Source organism: Hypanus sabinus, chromosome 3, assembly GCF_030144855.1.
Source record: "Hypanus sabinus isolate sHypSab1 chromosome 3, sHypSab1.hap1, whole genome shotgun sequence".
Lineage (NCBI taxonomy): Eukaryota > Metazoa > Chordata > Chondrichthyes > Myliobatiformes > Dasyatidae > Hypanus > Hypanus sabinus.
Window position 1 is genome coordinate 26,772,877 of NC_082708.1, and position 22,174 is coordinate 26,795,050.

General features: G+C 39.5%; 1 protein-coding gene across 7 annotated transcripts in view; it reads right to left on the bottom strand.

The window, feature by feature from the left end:
• tsga10 (testis specific, 10) overlaps positions 1-22,174 on the bottom strand; it is a 125,411-nt gene that overhangs the window by 44,121 nt on the left and 59,116 nt on the right. For 6 of the 7 annotated variants that reach the window (XM_059963904.1, XM_059963905.1, XM_059963903.1 and 3 more), the window contains 5 exons: positions 16,485-16,658; positions 14,526-14,603; positions 13,967-14,118; positions 9,756-9,871; positions 3,305-3,459 (listed from right to left, as the gene is read on the bottom strand). In XM_059963904.1, the coding sequence (XP_059819887.1) occupies positions 3,305-3,459; positions 9,756-9,871; positions 13,967-14,118; positions 14,526-14,603; positions 16,485-16,658 (675 nt within the window). The remainder of the gene's footprint in view (positions 1-3,304; positions 3,460-9,755; positions 9,872-13,966; positions 14,119-14,525; positions 14,604-16,484; positions 16,659-22,174) is intronic. The other variant, XM_059963906.1, reaches the window with a different exon arrangement.

A 22,174-nucleotide genomic window follows, 5' to 3' on the forward strand; every position in this document is an offset into this window, starting at 1 on the left:
ATGCAATCTGGTAAAGCTCCTGGACTGGATGGTCATTTTGTAGGATTTTATAAAAAATTTGAAAAATTGCTCTCTTCATATATGTTAGAAACACTTAAAGATTCATTTTTGATAGGAGAGTTACCTCCCACATTTTATGAGGCTTCTACTGAATGTGCTTCATATAGACCTATTTCTTTATCAAGTGTGGATGCTAAAATTCTCTCAAATATAATGGCTAATTGGCTGGAGAATTTCTAGCTAAAATTATCTCTCAAGACCAAACAGGTTTTATAAAGGGCCATTATTCTTTCTCTAATGTTCAGAGACTGTTAAATGTTATATATTCATCCTTTTCTAAGACTCCCCAATATGTTATCTGTCTTGATGCTGAAAAGGCATTTGACAGAGTTGAATGGAAATACTTACGTAGTGTTTTAGAGAAATTTGGCTTTGGTATTAATTTTAATAAGTGGATTAGTATTATATATAAAAGCCCTATTGCTACTGTTATTACTAACAATTGCAGATCTCATTTTTTTCAGCTTTCGCAGGTTACAAGACAAGGATGTCTGTTAAGTCCTTTGCTATTTAATTTGGTGCTGGAACCCTTGGCTATTGCACCGTGGAATTTTCATAAATGAGACTGTTCATATGATCTCTCTTTATGCTAATGATCTCTTAGTTTATATTTCGAATCCTAAAGAATCCATTCCTAGTTAATTGAAATTATTAAACGATTTTGGAAAGTTTTCGGGATATAAACTCAACCTTGATAAAAGTGAATTATTTCCCCTAAATGATCCTGCTTCTATATATGATGACATTCCTTTTAGAGTTGCGGACTCATTTAAATATTTAGGTATTATTATCACTAAAAATCATAAAGACCTTTATGAAGCTAATTTACTTCCTTTAGTGGATTTTATGAAGCAACTATTTTGTAGATGGAATCCACTTACACTTCCATTAATTGGCCAAATTCATGCAGTTAAAATGATGATTTTACCAAAATTTTATATATATTTCAAAATATCCTTTTTTTTTAACTAAGATGTTTTTCCAGTCGGGTTGACTCTATTATTTCATCTTTTGTTTTGAATAATAAAAGACCAAGAATTGGTAAATATCATTTACAAAAATTAAAAAAAGATGGAAGTCTTGCTTTGCCTAATTTAAGAATGTATTATTGGGCTGTTAATATACGTTATATGTGTTTTTGGTTATATTGGGATGATGAACGACCACCTTGGGCTGATTTGGAATTGAATGCTGTGAAACAGTCTCACTTAACCTCATTATTAGTAGCTTCTTTACCTGTACAACTGGCCAAAATTACTAATTTAAATTCATATCCTGTGATTAAGCAGTCATTACAAATTTGGTTCCAGTTTTAAAGCTTTTTAAATCTTAAAATCTTTTAGTTTAATTTATTGTAATTATTTATTTAAGCCTTCATTAAGTGATCCTACTTATCTTTTTTGGAGGATTGAAGGGGTTTATTCCTTCATGGATCTGTTCTAGGATGGCTGATTGACGTCTTTTGAGAAATTAGTATCTAAATACTCTCTCTCATATTCATATTTCCTGCAATATCTTCAGGTCAGACACTTTTTACGAAAATACTTAAATTTTCCATATATACAAGATTCTGACCTGTTAGATATTTTAAAAATGAATCCTTTAGTGAAGGGTTTTATTGGGAAAATTTATAATTTATTGTTACAACAGCACAATTACCCTTCACTTAAGATTAAGCAAAATTGGGAGAGAGAGCTTAACATGACCCTGATAACAGAAGATTGGTTGCAGATTTTGAAGTTGGTTAACTCTTCTTTGATCTGTGCCAATCACTCTTTAATTCAATTTAAAATTGTACATCGTTACTATTTAACAAAGGAGAGACTGTCTAAAATATTTTTTAATGTTGATAGTCAGTGTGACAGATGTAAAACTGAGACAGCCAAATTGACACATATGTTTTGGTCGTGTTCTGTACTGAAACATTTTTGGAAGTTTATTTTCTCTACAATTTCTGAAGTCTTAAAAATTAATTTACAACCTAATAAATTGAGAGTTTTATTTGGTATAGTCCCTCAATATATTCATGGTATTTCTCCATCAGACCAACATGTAATTGCATTCGTTACATTATTAGCCAGAAGGGCTATTTTGTTGAAATGGAAAGATGCTTCTGCTCCTACTTTGATACAATGGATCTCTCAGGTGATGTTATGTCTTAGTTTAGAGAAAATCAGAAGTCAAACTTTTGATCCTTGATTTGATTTTGAGAAAAGGTGGGGTTCATTCGCCCGCTACTATCATTTGATTTGAGTTAATTAATATGGTTTCCTTCCAATTTTTTTAAGTGGATTTGAGTTGGCGGATTGGTTTCTTTTCCTGTGGAAGCTTGTATGATGTATAGCTCCGGAGTTGTGCTCCCAATGGGGTTTTTTTTTTGTTTGTTTGTTTTCAGTTATAAAAAATATTCTTAACACTTTATTTTCTCTTATTATTCTTGATATATTGCTTAGCTTTGTTAATCAGTTATTTGCTAATTTTGTTCTTTACTGTATATAATGACATATTGACAATGTATTTTTTGTTAATCTTCAATAATAATTAATAAAAAGATTTTTTAAATGAAAATGGTATAAACAGCAACTCTGAAAAAAAACAGCATTTAATTCTACAGAAACAAGAGAGGCAGATCTTGAGGAACACACACAAAATGCTGGTGGAGCTCATCAGGTAAGTGAGGATATCGGTCCTGATGAAGGATTTCTGCCTGAAGCATCAACTGTTTATTTCCCTCCATTGATGTCGTCCTTGCCTGACCTGCTGAGTTTCCTCAGCATTTTCTATGTGTTGCTCAGCATTTAACTCCTTGTTTTGAGTTTTCCAAAGTTCTTCCATCAAGGCTTCAGGTCACATTTGCACAATATCATTTTAGTCTTTTTTTTTGTCAGGAATTGAAAACTCTCTTAGGAGAAACAACTTACACCACAAATCAGTTTCATCTACCAGTAAACTCACTTGGAAACCTCTGATGATTGCAAACTACCTTGGCAGCAAAATTCAATGAGCAAACAAAACAGAATGATAGTTACCCACCTTCAAAGAGTTTCCCCATTCATTCATGATGAAAGAGATTATGCTGCAAATGCTTTAGATTTAACTTCATAATGGCAGAACAAACTATAAAATTAGATCCGCTTTCAGATTCTGCATGACCTTAAAAAAATTGCAGTCTTTGGGAAATAACAAAAGGTGTAGCCAGATCATTATAGATGAATAATTTAGTAACTCTTTTAAAATCACTTACTTTTTGGTGAAGATTCTCTTCCAGAGAAGCAATTGTTTCAGTCTTTTCATCTGTAAGCTCTTGTAAACTTTTCTTTTGTTTATCAAGTTCACAGACTTTGGTATGGACTGAGCTAAGCTCTTCTTGAAGTGAAGCAACATGCCTACTCAAATCATCTATTGGGATGAGATTTTAAACCTTACTGAGTATGCTATAGGTTCATTAAATAATTGAGATGATTATCAAATATATCTTTAGACAATGTTGCAATTGTTCAGGAAACATATCTTTTGTTGAGAGTACATATGATGAACCCTTTCACAATCTTTCTGTCCATCTTCATATTTCAAATATTTACATCTGAGAATAACAACATTACTAGAAAATCATTTTGATATGGCAACGTACCAATCAAAGCAAGGTACAGAAGAATGTAAGGAACAAAAGCTAGAAGTAGGTCATCTGGCCTTTAGAGCTCATTTGTTCCCCCATTCATCAAGATCGAGACTCATTTTCTTCAGTGCCATTTTCCAGATTTATCTCCATTACCCTTGATTCCCTTAATTCCCAGAAATCTACTGATCTGTGTTTGGACTGCAGAGTACTCCAGATAGCGAATTTTGAAGATTCAATGCCCTCATAGTTAAGGAATTGCTCCTCATGTTGGTCCAAAACACCTACACCTACTCTGATACTGTGTCTCCTGGATTCCTTAAATAGGGGAATCATCTTTCCTGCATCCAGCCAGTGAAGCCCTGGAAATAGCTTAGTAAATCTTTACTATGTTGCCTCTGTGAGAAGTACATTTTTTTGAGGTAAGATGACCAAAACTGTACACAATATTCCAAGTATGGTCTCACCAAGATTACATGTAACTGCCACATCAAGCAGCCACATCTAGATCACATTGATAACACTATCCACTCTCTCATCACTTAACAAATACTCTGGTTTTCTCTTGTGTGGGTACCTCACATTTTAGCATATTGACTTCCATCGGAATAATTCTTGCCCAGCTGCTCTTCCTCCTCCCTTCTCACAATCTACAGCTATCTTGAAAATATAACCTTTAGTCCCCTCAGGCTCAAAGAATTCCAGTAGATCATTCAAACATGAGTTTCCTTCCATAACTTTATGTTGACTTTGTTCAAGCTTGTTTGTGTTTTCCAAGCCGTTGCATCTTTCATTATTCAAATCATATCAGACTAACAAGTCAATGATTTCCTGTTTTCTCTCTCCTGAAATAATGGAATCACATACGTTATCAATTCCCAAGAACATTTACACAACATATTGGAATATTAACCACAAGAGCATCCACCATCTCCATCCATCACAAAACTCTGGCATTAAATTATTGGATCATTGGGATTTGTTAGCTTTGAAGCAGTATTTTTGACTAATACTTTTTTCAGGTCCTTGTTCTCTTGAGACCCTTGATTCTTTAATACATCTTCTGTGACAACAGGTGCAAGTCATTACTTAATTGCTCTGCAATTTCCTTATTCCCCATCTCTGTCTGTAAGGGTCTCCTACTTGCCTTCACCAGTCTTTTTCTGCTTATGTACCTACAAAAGCTCTTAGAATTTTTATTTTATTTTTGCCTATCTACTCTCTGTTCCATTGTGACCTTCTTTAACAATATGTTGATCCTATTTTACTGAATTCTAAAATACTCTCAGTCTTTATGACTACTACCATTTCTAGCAACATTTCAAGCTTCATTCTTGGATATAACGCTATCTTTCTGTCACTTAAGGATACATCTTTTTCTATTATTATTTATTACATTGTACTACTGCCACAATAAAGTTCATGACATATGCCGCTGATACTAAACCAGATTCTGATTTTGAACTTTTTTTCCTACTGGGCCTTTGTGCTTTAATGGAGTTTAATTTTTTATGATTTGCATTATTTCTTTAAACGTTACACATTCCCTTCCACTGCCTTCTCATTCCTTGTATTCTCCCAGTCACTACCAACTCTCCTTTTATACTTTCAATGACTTTCTGTCTTTGCTATTTTGAGCGTAATCCAAATTTTACATCATGATCTATGAAACCAAGGTTACTTGCACTGATTTTTTTTATTAATAGCAGCACACCATTCCCTTTTCCTTCTTGCCTGTCCTTCATAAATACCAAACCATATTGGATATTTAATTCCTAGCTTCTGTTGCTCTGCAGCCATAGAACCACAGAACACTACAGCACAGTACAGGCTCTTCAGCCCACCATGGTGTGCCGACCCATATAATCCTTAAAAAAAAGTACTAAACCCACATTACCCCATAACCCTCTATTATTCTTTCATCTATGTGCCTGTCCAAGAGGCTCTTAAATACCCCTAATGATTTAGCCTTCACCACCATCCCTGGCAAGTTATTCCAGGCACTCACAACCCTCTGTGTAAAAAAAAACTTACCCCTGATGTCTCCCCTAAACTTCCCTCCCTTAATTTTGTACATATGCCCTCTGGTGTTTGCTATTGGTGCCCTGGGAAACAGGTACTGACTATCCACCCTATCTATGCCTCTCATAATCTTGTAGACCTCTATCAAGTCCCCTCTCATTTTTCTATGCTCCAAAGAGAAAAGTCCCAGCTCTGCTAACCTTGCTTCATATGACTTGTTCTCCAAACCAGGCAACATCCTGGTAAACTTCCTCTGCACCCTCTCCATAGCTTTCACATCCTTCCTACAATGAGGTGACCAGAACTGAACACAATACTCTAAGTGCGGTCTCATCAGAGATTTGTAGAGTTGCAACATGACCTCTCTACTCTTGAACTCAATCCCCCTGTTAATGAAGCCTAGCATTCCATAGGCCTTCTTAACTACCCTATCAACCTGCACAGTGATCTTGAGTGATGTATGGATTTAAACCCCAAGGTCCCTCCGTTCATCCACACTCAAGTAACTGACCATTAATCCTGTACTCAGTCTTCTGGTTTGTCCTTGCAAAATGCATCACCTCACACTTATCCAGATTGAACTCCATCTGCCATTTTTCAGCCCAACTCTGCAGCCTGTCAATATCCTCTTGTAACCTTCAACAACCTGCAGCTCCATCCACAACTCCTCCAATCTTCGTGTCATCCGCAAACTTACTCACCCATCCTTCCACCTCTACATCCAGGTCATTTATAAAAATCACAAATAGCAGGGGTCCCAGGATAGATCCCTGCGGCACTCAACTAGTCACAGACCTCCAGGCAGAATACTTTCCTTCCACAACTACCCTCTGCTTTCTTCCTTTAAGCCAATTTTTTATCCAATCAGCCAAGGTTCCACTTATCCCATGTCTCATGACTTTCTGGATGAGTCTCTCGTGGTGGACCTTGTCAAATGCCTTGCTAAAGTCCATGTAGACTACATCCACTGCCCTACCCTCATCAATTTCTTTTGTTACCTCTTCAAAAAACTCAATCAGGCTCGTGAGGTATGATCTTCCCTTCACAAAGCCATGTTGACTATCCATGAGTAGACTGTACATCTCCAAATGCTCGTAGATCCTATCCTTAAGGATCCTTTCCAGTAGTTTGCAGACCACCAACATAAGACTCACCGGTCTATAGTTCCCAGGTTTCTTCCTATTACCTTTTTTAAACAAGAGAACTACATTTGCCATTCTCCAGTCCTCTGGCACTTCCCCTGCAGCCAAATAGGATTCAAAGATCATAGTTAATGCTCTAGCGATCTCTTCTCTTAATTCCCACAACAACCTGGAGTGTATCATATCCGGCCCTGGGGATTTATCAATCTTGATGTTTTTAAGAAGATCCGGCATTGCTTCTTCTTCTTTAATCTCCACATTGTCCAGCACACAGACCTGCTCTATTTTGACCTCATCTTGATCAAGATCCTTTTCACTTATGAATACTGAAGCAAATTATTCATTTAGGACCTCCCCAACCTACTCTGCCTCCAGGCATGTTGCCCTCTTTACCCTTTAGCGGTCCAACCTTCATTCTCGTCATCCTCCTGTTCTTCACATACACATAGAACGCCTTGGGGTTCTCCTTAATCCTACATGCCAAGGCCTTCTCATGCCCCCTTCGAGCTCCCCCAAGTCCTTTCTTTAGCTCCTTCCTGGCTACCCTATATTTCTTATGAGCCCCTCCTACTTCCTGCTTCTTATATCTAACATAAGCTTCCTTTTTCCTCTTGACGAGTTGCCTCATGTGTTTCATCAGCCACAGTTCCCTTTTCCTACCAGTTTTTCCTTGTCTCAGTGGGACAAACCTATCCTGAACCCAGCTCAAGTGGTCCCTAAACTTCTCCCACATTACTTCTGTGCTTTCCCCTTTGAACATGTTTCCAATTTACTGTTGCTAGTTCCTGCCTCTTCCCTTCAAAGTTAGCCCTTCCCCAGTTAAGCACTTTACCATTTTGTCTGATTTTATCTCTTTCCATAGCTATGTTGAAGCTAAGGGAGTTGTGGTTGCTGTCACCAAAATGCTCCACTACCAAGCGGTCTGCCACCTGACCAGGTTCATTACCCAGAATTAGATCCAGTATAGCCTCTCCTCTCGTTGGCCAGTCCACATACTGTGACAGGAATCCTTCCTGAACACGCCTGACAAATTCAGCCCCATCTATCCCCCTTGCACTCAGGAGGTGCCAGTCAATATGAGGGAAGTTGAAATCACCCATAACTACAACCCTGTATTTCCTGCTCCATTCTAAAATCTGCCTGTTTATCTGCTCCTTGGTGTCCCGAGGGGTATTTGGGAGCCTATAGACCACCCCCAGCACAGTGATTGACCCCTTCCTATTTCTGACTTCTACCCAGACCGACTCAGTGGATACTCCCTCTGCAGCATCCTCCCTTTCTATAGCCGTGATACTATCCCTGACCAGCAATGCCACTCCCCCACCCCTTTTCTACCTCCCATCCTATTCTTTTTAAAGCACCTGAAACCTGGGACCTGCATCATCCAATCCTGTCCTTCCTCCAACCAAGTTTCAGTAACGGCCACAATATCGTAGTTCCATATACTAATCCATACTCTAAGTTCATCCTCCTTGTTCCTAATACTCCTAGCATTGAAATAGACACATTTCAACCCCTTAACTGGCTACAATTATGTTTTGTCCCCTGCCTGTCCTTCCTCATCAACTCAGAACTCTTAGCATCATGCCCTTGTCCTTCTACCTTAATCCCTGCACTCACATTCTGATTCCCACCCCCCGCCAAACTAGTTTAAACCCTCCCCAACAGCTCTATCAAACCTGCCCGCCATGATATTGGTCCCCCTGGGATTCAAGTGCAACCCATCCTTTTTGTACATGTCACACCGACCCCAAAAGAGGTCCCAATGATCCAGAAATCTGAATCCCTGCCCCCTGCTCCATTCCCTCAGCCATGCATTTATCCTCCACCTCATTCTATTCCTATTCTCACTGTCGCATGGCACAGGCAGTAATCCCAAGATTACTACCTTTGAGATCCTGCTTTTCAACTTCCTTCTTTCAGGACTCTTCCCTTTTCCTACCTATGTCATTGGTACCAATATGTACCACACCTGTCTCCATAATGCCAAATTAAATCTGGCCCATTGCATATGTTAAAAGAAAATATATTCAGGATATTTTTCTTTGTGTGATGTTCTATTAATATCAAGCAGAATTAAAATAAAAAAATCTGATATTTTCCAAGATCATGACTATATTTAATACTTACACAATATTTACTTATGTACATATTTAACATAGAACCATAGAACATTACAGCACAGAAACAGGCCTTTTGGCCCTTCTTGGCTGTGCTGAACCATTTTTCTGCCTAGTCCCACATCTTTCTTAAATTCTTTCTGAGGTTTGAATAGGAACAGGAGCTTCAGCCCGTCATGCTCAAAGAGACCATTATGCTAATCTAAACTAATCCCATTTACAAAACAGGTTGTTTTTTAATCCTCTGTTTGTTATTGTTGGTAAAAGCAAAAAGTTTAAATGCGATAGTGGTGAATATAATTAATAAAGAAAAAGCAGATGACTCATTGATTTTGACCAGCGAATAGTTGACTCATTAAGAATGCAAATGTCTGATTTCCATTCTGAAATTAACAGGTGGTGGCAACAAAAGAATGTACTATCCTCTAATTTAGGCAGAAATGCAGGTAAAAGTCTCCTGAATACTAGTTATTAATTGCCACATATAAGTGTATGTTAAATTAATAGGCTGTTCCTCACAATCCTGATGAGCCTCAATGCCAAGGCTCATACTGGACGCAATAATTGCTTAATCAACATGATGGGTAAAATTTATTGAGCTAAAATTCAGAAGGATGAACTAGCAGTTACACAACCTAAATGGGGTGTGAAAGGCACACAGTGATATGTCTAATGGCTTTATCTCAATTTTTTGCATCCACACATAACAAAAGAAAAAAAATTCTATACAGATGTACAAAATTATATTAACTATTCCCTGTTCTTGTTTAAGATTAAGGGAACATTTGGCATTACCAATCTTTTCACTTTGTCGAATGTTCTTATCCTGTGCGAGTTGTAGATCAGTGGATTTTATTGAAAGGCGTCTCTGGGATTCGGCAAGATTATCTTCTGCCTGGTCCAATAATGATCTACAACATTACATTTCATATTAATATAATTATAGCTATTGAAAGCATTAGTACATTGCTGTTTCACTTGTCTATAAATATTTGATAAATTTCAAACCAATTTTGATTCTTCTTTTTTCAAAAAGCAGCTAACGTGAACTTAAATTTCCTTATGCAGAATTGATAGATGTTATGGTAATAGTCAGTCAGTAGCAATATAATAAAAGTAGATGATCTGTTCTTTATCACACAGATGTCTGTGTACATTGATAACAATATTTTCTACAATGGTAACTGAAGTCCTACATTTAACAAAAATACAAGATGAGTGACTCAAAACTACGGAAGATATTTTGATTGAAAGGCTTCAGCCTTCCAACGGGGAAGATGGGGAGAATTAAATACAGATATAGAAGGACATAGCATAGAAACGAAATTCTTAAGGAATTTTTAATTTAAAGAACTGAAAATGTCTAAAGGCATACTCAGAATCAACATTGGGCAGTGTGGCAATATTGACCCAAGAAACTTCACTATTTAAATTTCCAGTTTGAGGTAGAAATCCTGGTATCACATATGAAAGTTGTATGCTATGTGAACAGTAGGGATAAATATTCCCTGATGTTAGATGAATTTGATTGGATGTATCTTCATATTTTCCACAAGTAGGCAAGGAGGTGCTTGGTAACAAGGGGGCAGCAGAAGGATTACAGGCTTAATTTAAGAAATGAATTACTTATTATAAGCATTTGATCCTCAGTGCCTCATAATTGATTACAATGATCACATAACCACCTCATCACTGGCTAACCTGCCATTCTCTGAGGCTTTGTTCAAAGCACATTATAGTTGGTGAAAAGCAACGTGACACTTGTGTATTTGGCATATCATGAGAAATCAGTTCTGAAGAAATCATGTTATTTCTGGACCTGGCCCTTCAATTATTCACTACCGTAATACCATTTTAGCTTCAACTCCCATACTCTAATCACACAGTGACACAATTCCCATGAATTAAGGTATATCGTTCAAAGTTCAGAATCTGTCCTTTCAAATGGTCTCGAGTACATTCCTCTCATCCACAACACAACCAAGATATTGCTGTCCCACTTTACGTAGCTTCAGGCAGTGGAGTTTTAATTGAGCTATGATGTCATAACTTTCACCTTTATTGATTATAGCACTTGAGGTTGGAGTTAAACATTAGGCAACTAACAGTGATCATTAATGGATAATGAAAATGGCAAAAGCAGACCAAATGAAAAAGCATAGACAATATAGTGTAGCATATCTGAAATATGGATTTATACCAGCTCCAAGTAACCAACAGCAGCCAGTCTATCTGTTGTGTAAAAGTGTTTTTTCAACTGAGGCAATGAAAATGTCCAGGCTCCATGAACATTTGAAGAGAAAACACATTGACAGAGCAAACAGGAACTTAATCTCAGTCACTTTGTGAAAACTTTCAGAAATAGAAAACACTTCAAAACATGTTTGCCAGCACTTCACAACAGAACAGTGATGGTTTGTGTGCTTCATACAACATTTCACTTCTCATTGCTAACTCTGAAAAGCCCCATACTATTGGAGAAGAACTGATTCTGCCAACAGTAAAGGAGGTTCTGAGTACAGTTTTGCATAAGACACCAGACCAAATAATTAAAGTGATTCCCCACATTGACAATTCTGCTTAAAAGAAATGTCTGAGAATGTGGAAGATACATTGTGCAATATATTTAGGACAACAGAATTTGTTTTACAGTTGAAAGAGTCAACTTTGCCAGGCAATGAATCTTTGCTTCTTGGTTATGTTCATAAAAGACAAAATAATGGTTCAAGAGTCATTATTTGAAAGAGTTCTTGAAACAGATTTGAAGGAGCCAATAGTTCGGGTCGTTGAGCAATTTTTCAAAAAGAGGGACATTCTGCTCACCAACAATCTTGCTTGTACAGCAGATGGAGCATCATCAATGACAGGAAGCCAAAGTGGGGTTATTATTTTCTTGCAAAGAGCTGTACCAAACATATTTACCATTCACTGTTTAATTCACAGACATCTTGTCATAAAAAACCTAAGTGATCGGCTACACAAGTCATTAAAAACTGTTGTAACAGCAATAAATAAAATCAAGTTCCATGCTCTTAATTCTCAACTATTCTGAGAGCTTTATACTGAGAACGATGAACAATTTGAATGTTTGCTGCCTCACAATGAAGTCAGATGGCTTTCAAAAGGAAACTGCCTGAGGTGCTTTTATGTGCTTGAAAATAATAAAATTCTTTGAAGACTTGAAGGCTTCATTCAGTAATCAATTCAATAATATTGGGCATAACATTGCTTCTTCGTTAGAATTATTTCATAAAGTTTAATGAAATCAGTCTTCAATTGCAAGGAAATTATGTGAATCTTTGATAAGTCAAATCAGTAATCTCCACATTTCTGTCCAAGTTAACCCTATTTAAGTGCAACATTAGCCATTGCAACCTTTTCCAACTTCCAAGCCTCTCTCAATTGGAAGAGAAAGAAAGAATACCAGATGATGATCTTCAAGAATACTGTGCCCACCTGGGTGAGCTGCCTAAAGACAAGTCCTAGAGATTTCAGGATCTTCTCTTGATCTAAATTCCAGATAGGGAATAAATATTTTCCAGAACTCTTGAAATGTGAAATTAACAGGAAGAATGGACAAAAATCTGATCTCTTAACAACATGACTGACCTAAAGCCAAGTTTCAAACTATCATATCTCGCAAAAGAAATCTTACAATGCTATCCTGCACTGTAGAAGAAAGTCAAAGTTCAAAGTAAATTTTATTATCTAAGCACATATACAGTATGTCACCATATACAACCGAGATTTATTTTCTTGTGGGCATACTCAACAAATCTACAGAATAGTAACTATAACAGAATCAATGAAAGATCAACTAGAATGCATAAGACAAAAAAATACAATTGCAAATATAAATAAATAATGACAATATGAGATGAAGAATCCTTGAAAGTGAGTTGATTAGTTGTGAAAATATTTCAATGATGGGGCAAGTGGAAGTTGAGTGTAGTTATCCCCTTTTGTTCAAGACCCTAATCGCTGAGGGGTACCAGTACAACTGTCCTTGAACCTGGTGGTGTGAGTCCTGAGGCTCTTCTACCTTCTACCTGATAAGCAGCAGTGAGAGCATCACCTTGGTGGTGAGGATCCCTGATGATGGATGCTGCTTTCCTATGACAGCATTTCATGTCAAGTTGTTCTTTACTGTCTTTCCAACACCATATTTAGTGGAGTGTGGTTTCTGTCAGCCAACTTCTTTCAAAGCAACAAAACAGACCACAAATTACTGAACGTGGGAATCTGAGACTCCTTCTGAGTGACATTCAGCCTGATGTTGAGAAACTGATATCACTGCATCAAGTTCATTCACCTCAGTAAAAAGTGAAAAAGCAATGAAGTCATGAATAGTTCAACTAATGTACGCTCTGAAATTCTTTTTACTGTAATTAAATGAGTAATTTTATTTGTAGCTTTAAATAGATTTTAATCATTTTTTTTCAATTATTTGTCACTGCTTTGATTTTATAGTTATTTCTTTCACTCCCCATCATAAATCAAAATTCTTTATAGTTTTTATGTAATCACCAGAAAGGGAGAGGGGGATGCTGGGGATGTGGTCTGGGAGCCAAGCAGTAGGTAAGCCAACTAAGTTTGGGAACCACTGAACTATATGTACCATAGTTTGTCCAATTAACCTCAATTAGATAAAGATAAAGAAATTAGAAAAGCTCAAAATATCCACTGCATCCCCTTTATCAGAATAAGATGGCATTAATTTGGAATGCTATAATTTTACCAAGGATTTACAAGGAATAGAAATTTTCTTGATGGGGTTGTAGAATACAAGATATAAGGATTTTTTTTTCAGAAGTTTATAGATTCGAATGAAAGAGCTACACCAGTGTTAACCATAGCAGACAATTTTAAAAATTGCAAAATTTAAAAACTAGAAAAGAAAAGGATACACCAGTGGTCAATGGTCTCAGCCTCACTGACAAAGATGTCCATGAGCTCTCTGTAGAAGAGATTAGGAAAAGGTAGTTTACTAATGAAAGCAATTTCACCTGATTTGGTTGTTTTCTCCTCTCACTCTGCACAGTTGATCTTCACTGTCTGATGACTTTCTGGCTAATATTTTAATTTCTTCTTCCAGGGATGTTACACTCTCTTTTAGGCAAGACAGCCTAGATCGGTGTTCCAATCTTTCATCTTCCAACTGAGAAGAATTAGGTCTACAATAAGACCAACTGATAGGTGCTTACAATAGGTGCAGGCAGCAATACAAGTGAGCAAATACAGTGTTACATCAATTTACTATGAAACTATATTTCATAATAAAAGATCTCATGACACTCCTCCACTAAAATGATTGGCCAACACTAGCTCAGCTAAAATTGAAAAAGGATCTAAAGTCTGTTGCACAAATCAATTTATAACAACTAGTATTTATATTTACACAGAAACTAATCTGTATTTCTGTTGTGTAGTATACATTACATGATTACTCTCATCTGTATAGCTGAACCACAGTCCAAGGAATCTAACAGTCATTTTAACTTGATGATACCAAAATGGTTTAAAATTTCTAATTGCAGAATTCAATCTTAAAAAAATCAACATTACTGCGTGTACAGACGCCTTCAGGTCTTCTATTCTTTGCTCCATATGTGCCCTCTCATTAATCGCAGTCTCCTGGGAAATCTATTGGAATATTGAAACCAGTAAGTACTGATAAATTACATCTGATATTTTTCTGCTGTATATATGAAAAGAACTTATACAAAATCTGAATGCAAATTCACCACTGTTATATTATTTAGACAGCACCCAGATAATTCTCGAAAAACTTTAATGCCCTCAACTGAAGATCACTGCTGCCTCAGTAGAGATGGTCTCATTTATTTTACCCAGATCAATGCCACTGTTAATATAGTATTAAGCATTCATTGCCTGCCAGAAGCAATAAGTTTAAGGGAAAAGGGAATTTGATTCAGATAATTGAGCTATATTATGACATTAAATTATTAACAAGGTGAAAGATCAGACTGAGGTACAAAATATTAATATTGTATATTTTATGTTATTCAACCCTAAATTTCTTGCATGATGCATATACATGGTCGAATAGAGAACATAAAGAGAGGATAATAAGGGCAGACATAATTCATTCATATGTCATGTTACCAGTGAGGATACTTAACAAATTGCAACTGTTGCCAAATCAACTCTTTCTCACAAAGCAGTGATTATAGTGCTTTGATTGAGCCTTGTATGGTAACACCAAACCCTATCAATTTTGCAACATAAAGTATTTGTATATCTTCATCCCCATTTTCAAATATGAATCAAGTAGAATTTTCAATGTGTTTACGTTATAGATGTTAACAGTCTGAATAAGCTAGTACTCTTTTTGAAAAGTTGCAGTGTGGGACACTGCAGGGTTACCTTTTAGAGGTATATAAATCACGAGTGGAATAGATAACAGTCATAACCTTTTCTCCAGGGTATGAAAGTATGAAACTAATTTTAATGTGAAGGAGGTAAAATTTAAAGGGGACCTAAGGGGCAATATGCAATAAAACAAGTAGTTTCAGTGTCAGATTCCTACAGAAACACAATGTGCTCCTTCCACCAGAAACATTAATTCTATCTCTTTCCACAAATGCTACCTGACAATTTTCATTTCATGTTTAATCATAACTTTTAGTAGAGGATCGTATTATTTTTATCCAGCCTGGCCTATATGTAATTCTAGCCCACACCAACATAAAATGAACAGATTACAGGGAATAATTATTTATCAAAAAATCCATGACTAATTTAAAAGTAAAATAAATTGCAATGGTAACACACACAAACTGCTGGAGGAGCTCAGGCCAGGCAGCATCAATGGAAAGGAGAACTGTCGACATTGCGGACTTACAGAAAGTCTGCAGATTTTCTCTTGCTTGTGAATTGCAATGGTGGTTTACTTACTCAAAATTATCAAAATTCATTAAAAATCTGGTGAGTAAGGTTTTTTATTTCCTTAATGGAGTTATTATTTTTGGAAGGCAACTGGATTTAAATCGTAAGCCTATAATGTAAAATTCCAGTTATAATCTCAGATAACTCAAGCATATTTCACTGAAGCAACCAAGGCACAGGAAGAAAGCCTACTCCTCTGTCCAGAAATACAATGCATCAGCTAGACCAAAGTAAAAGTCATTACCCAGTGACAGGAGAGGATGTTAGAGGGAAATAAAGCGTCAGTGTTACATCAGCAAGAAGCAAACCAAAAGGAAATTGTGTACGAAATGTAATGATCTGAACTGGTTGGACAATATCATCAAAATCAAGAACATAATTGAAGAAGCTATATTCATGTCTCCTCAGCAAATCCTATGTATATGGAGTTTTAGGCCCAAACCTGAAATAAATTTCTCTGTATGGGATTTTAAGGTTAATGTTCTATGACAATAAATAAGCTATTCCAATAAATGATTTTTGAATCTGTTAAAATGATACAGAAGTGTAATCAGCTAATGTTTATATAATAACTTGTTTCCCTGACCTTCAGGTTTAAATTGTACACTTCATCACCTTTAATCGTTCTCTGAGGCTGTCCCGTTCTGTAGTCATTCTCCTCAGGTCTGCTACAGCTTCATCACGTTCACATTCCAAACGTCGCAGGATGTCTTGAGCTGTCAAGCTGTTTTTCTGAGATCTCACTGACTTAACTGTATCACTTCGTAGCCTAGTAAGCTCTTCCTGAATCTAAGTAATTCAATGCAGTTCAGTTCACAACTAATATTTAAACTATTGTTTAAGAATCAATTCTGGCAATTTTTTAAATACCTTTAATGTCAAAGATAACAAGAAATAAATGAGTTTCCTTAAAACAATCAGCAGTCAATGGTATTTGTAAAGTTACAGTGTCAATGTTTATAAATTTGTTGTAATTTATAGCTTTTATTATTATGTAGTGCAATGTACAGCTGTACAAGACAAACTTCATGACATACGTCAGTGATATTAAACCTGAGTCTGGTTCTGGCTTCTTGATGAAATGAAGATTCATTTCAATGCTGCCGTGCTTATGCAAGATGATGGCTTTCGATTCCACAGGATGCATCAGGCAGTTCTCACTGTCAAATAGGTCTTTGTCAATGACTTCATGTCAATCAAAGCCTCGGACTAATTTTTGCAATGAATGCAAAGAAAAGTGAGGTTCAAGTTCTTGAAGCTTGGGAATTAATAGTTACTTTAATTATGTGGTCTTTCATGCTTTCTATTAAATGTGATTGATCCAAAAGTTTAAAACAACTCATTATTCAGCTGTCCTGATTCGCTTATTACATTAGCTCTTAGAGTGGCAATTTGAAGAAGTTAATTTATCTAACAGCACTTCTTTGGGTTGTGGAAAGAAACCAGAGCACCCAAGGGAAACCCTTGTGGTCACAGGGAGAATATGCACAGAGAGCTTCTGGTCAGGACTGAACTCTGCTTGCTAGAGTTGTGCAACAACAGCATTAATTTGCAAGTGGACGTGAAGTGACAACACTAGGGTAGTACTGGAACAAGAGTTAATAGCCTAGATTTATGAACATCTGATTTATGAAATGTTAGTGGTTGTGCCCTTAATTTAGGTGAAGGAGGATCCTAAAGTATTCTGCAGGTATGTTAAGAGGAAAAGGATTAGAAGGGACAAAACTGGTCCTCTGGAAGATTCGAAGGATAATCTCTATGTGGAGCCAAAAGAGACGGGAGAGATTTTATATGGAATTTTTGCATCTGTATTAACTTGGGAGACAGACGCAGACACAGCATTGAGGCAAAGCAGCAGCAAGGTCATCGACTCTATACAGATTAAAGAGGAGGAGGTGTTTTCTGTCTTTAGGCAAATGAGGGTGGATAAATCCGCAGGGCCTGGCAAATTGTTTCCTTGGACCCAGTGGGAGGCAAGTGCTGAAATTGCAGGGGCCCTAGCAGAGATATTTAAACCATCTTTAGCAACAGGTGAGGGACCAGAGGATTGGAGGATAGCTAATATTGTTCCACTGTTCAAAAAAGGCTCTAAAAATAAACCAAGAAATTATAAGCCAGTGTGCCTAACATCAGTGGAGGGGAAGTTACTGGAAGCTATTCTAAGGGACCGGATGTATGAGTATTTAGATAGACGGAGACTGACTAGGAATAGTCAACAATGGATTTGTGCATGGTAGATAGTGTCAAACCAATCTTATAGACGAAGGCAAGTCAGAGCATGTTACCTACACGGACTTCAGCAAGGCACTTGACAAGGTCCTGCATGGGAGGTCGGTCAGGAAGGATCGGTTGCTTTAAATTGGATTGGACATTGGCTTTGTGGGAAGCAAGAGAGTGGTAGTAGATGGTTGCCTCTCTGATTGGAGGCCTGTGACTAGTGGAGTGCCACAAGGATCAGTGCAGTGTCTGCTCACGCTTGTCATCTATATCAATGATCTGGATGATAATATGGTTAACTGGATCAGCAAATTTGTGAATGGCACCAAGTATGGAGGTGTAGTGGATAGCAACTATCACATCTTGCAGTGGGATCTGGATCAGCTGGAAAAATAGGCTGAAAAATGGCAGATGGAATTTAATGCAGACAACTGTGAGGTGTTACACTTCAGTAGGACCAGATTATGTCTTACACAGTGAATGGTAGGGCACTGAGGAGTGTGGTAAAACAAAGTAATCTGGGAATACAGGTACAGAATTCATTGAAAGTGGTGGCATAGGTTAGATAGGGACATAAAGAAAGCTGTTGGCACACTGGCCACATAGATCCAAGTATTGAGTACAGTAGATGAAATGTTTTGTTGAAGTTGTATACGATGTTGGTGAGGCCTAATTTGGAGTACTGTGTGTGGTTTTAGTCACCTACACACAGAAATGATATAAATGAGGTTGAAAGAGAACAGCGAAACTTTACAAAGATGTTGCTGGGACTACAGCACCTTGAGTTATAAGGAAAGATGAATATGTTAGGATTATATTCCTTGGAAAGTAGAAGATTCAGAAGAGATTTGATAGAGCTATACAAAATTATGAGTGGTATAGAGAGGGTAAATGCAAGCAGGCTTTTGCCACTGAGGTTGGGTGGGACTACAACCAGAGGTCATGGGTTAAGGGTGAAAGGTGAAATGTTTGAAGGGTCATGAGACTATGGACAAGCTGCCAACGCAAGAAGTACATGCAAGGTCAATTTCAACACTGAAAAACAGCAAGTGCAGGTAGTTCACAAACAGCTACAACAATCAGTGAAAGTGCTCTGTTCTTTACCAATCTTTAACACAGATGAATTACAGTTCTTTTGGAAGACGATGTGCTCATTCACATCCATCACAAGGCATGAGAATAAAATCTTTCCTTGAGGTATTGCCAATGATTGTAAGCTTAAACTTCTCTTGATCGAGCACTCTGAGATCCTGAGGGGACAGATACTTCAAAGGGTAATTATCCCCTAGTGTGGCAAACGAAGACCCTGAATGGCAGTGCTGCATTTCTAGATTATATCACTTTGCTTCTCTCATTGAATTAAATGATATAATGCAAGAAACAATTGGAACGACAGAGCATAGTCCCAGCAACATCTTTGTAAAGTTCCACATCATTGTTACAACTTCTTTAAACTCTCTGACACTGCTATATTGTTACAACCATGGATGGGGATATCCTTGCCTTGTCCAAGGTTTACACTTTTATGTGCATTATGAGAATTGGCAAACTTGTACTCATTGGGAAAAATTCAAATTGGTTATTAACTAAGGACAAATCAGTTCCATTGTCATAATTTCCAACTGCACAAAACAGGCCCTTTAGCCCACTATGTCTATCCCAGCCATCAATTATCTACAGAAAGGAATAAACAGTTGACATTTCAGACTGAGACCCTGAGTCTGGAAAGAAAGGGAGAAGATGCCAGAGAAAGAAGGGAGAGAGGAGGAAGCAGGACTAGCTAGAAGTGGAAGCCGGGGGAAGGACTAGCTAGAAGTGGAAGCCGGGGCGGGGGGAGGACTAGCTAGAAGTGGAAGCCAGGGGGAGGACTAGCTAGAAGTGGAAGCCAGGGAGGAGGACTAGCTAGAAGTGGAAGCCGAGGGGGAAGGCTAGCTAGAAGTGGAAGCCAGGGGGGAGGACTAGCTAGAAGTGGAAGCCCGGGGGAGGACTAGCTAGAAGTGGAAGCCAGGGGGGAGGACTAGCTAGAAGTGGAAGCCGAGGGGGAAGGCTAGCTAGAAGTGGAAGCCAGGGGGGAGGACTAGCTAGAAGTGGAAGCCCGGGGGAGGACTAGCTAGAAGTGGAAGCCCGGGGGAGGACTAGCTAGAAGTGGAAGCCAGGGGGGAGGACTAGCTAGAAGTGGAAGCCCGGGGGAGGACTAGCTAGAAGTGGAAGCCAGGGGGGAGGACTAGCTAGAAGTGGAAGCCCGGGGGAGGACTAGCTAGAAGTGGAAGCCAGGGGGGAGGACTAGCTAGAAGTGGAAGCCCGGGGGGAGGACTAGCTAGAAGTGGAAGCCCGGGGGAGGACTAGCTAGAAGTGGAAGCCAGGGGGGAGGACTAGCTAGAAGTGGAAGCCAGGGGGAGGACTAGCTAGAAGTGGAAGCCAGGGAGGAGGACTAGCTAGAAGTGGAAGCCAGGGGGGAGGACTAGCTAGAAGTGGAAGCCCGGGGGAGGACTAGCTAGAAGTGGAAGCCCGGGGGAGGACTAGCTAGAAGTGGAAGCCAGGGGGGAGGACTAGCTAGAAGTGGAAGCCAGGGGGAGGACTAGCTAGAAGTGGAAGCCAGGGAGGAGGACTAGCTAGAAGTGGAAGCCAGGGGGGGGGGGGACTAGCTAGAAGTGGAAGCCGGGGGGGGGGAGGACTAGCTAGAAGTGGAAGCCAGGGGGGAGGACTAGCTAGAAGTGGAAGCCAGGGGTGAGGACTAGCTAGAAGTGGGAGGAGGACTAGCTGGAAGTGGAAGCCAGGGGGGAGAACTAGCTAGAAGTGGAAGCCAGGGGTGAGGACTAGCTAGAAGTGGGAGGAGGGCTAGCTAGAAGTGGAAGCCAGGGGGGAGGACTAGCTAGAAGTGGAAGCCAGGGGGGAGGACTAGCTAGAAGTGGGAGGAGGACTAGCTAGAAGTGAAAGCCAGGGGGGAGGACTAGCTAGAAGTGGGAGGAGGACTAGCTAGAAGTGGAAGCCAGGGGGGAGGACTAGCTAGAAGTGGAAGCCGGGGCGGGGGGAGGACTGGCTAGAAGTGGAAGCCAGGGGGAGGACTAGCTAGAAGTGGAAGCCAGGGAGGAGGACTAGCTAGAAGTGGAAGCCGAGGGGGAAGGCTAGCTAGAAGTGGAAGCCAGGGGGGAGGACTAGCTAGAAGTGGAAGCCCGGGGGAGGACTAGCTAGAAGTGGAAGCCAGGGGGGAGGACTAGCTAGAAGTGGAAGCCGAGGGGGAAGGCTAGCTAGAAGTGGAAGCCAGGGGGGAGGACTAGCTAGAAGTGGAAGCCCGGGGGAGGACTAGCTAGAAGTGGAAGCCCGGGGGAGGACTAGCTAGAAGTGGAAGCCAGGGGGGAGGACTAGCTAGAAGTGGAAGCCAGGGGGGGGGAGGACTAGCTAGAAGTGGAAGCCGGGGGGGGGGAGGACTAGCTAGAAGTGGAAGCCAGGGGGGAGGACTAGCTAGAAGTGGAAGCCAGGGGTGAGGACTAGCTAGAAGTGGGAGGAGGACTAGCTGGAAGTGGAAGCCAGGGGGGAGAACTAGCTAGAAGTGGAAGCCAGGGGTGAGGACTAGCTAGAAGTGGGAGGAGGGCTAGCTAGAAGTGGAAGCCAGGGGGGAGGACTAGCTAGAAGTGGAAGCCAGGGGGGAGGACTAGCTAGAAGTGGGAGGAGGACTAGCTAGAAGTGAAAGCCAGGGGGGAGGACTAGCTAGAAGTGGGAGGAGGACTAGCTAGAAGTGGAAGCCAGGGGGGAGGACTAGCTAGAAGTGGAAGCCGGGGCGGGGGGAGGACTAGCTAGAAGTGGAAGCCAGGGGGAGGACTAGCTAGAAGTGGAAGCCAGGGAGGAGGACTAGCTAGAAGTGGAAGCCGAGGGGGAAGGCTAGCTAGAAGTGGAAGCCAGGGGGGAGGACTAGCTAGAAGTGGAAGCCCGGGGGAGGACTAGCTAGAAGTGGAAGCCAGGGGGGAGGACTAGCTAGAAGTGGAAGCCGAGGGGGAAGGCTAGCTAGAAGTGGAAGCCGGGGGGAGGACTAGCTAGAAGTGGAAGCCCGGGGGAGGACTAGCTAGAAGTGGAAGCCCGGGGAAGGACTA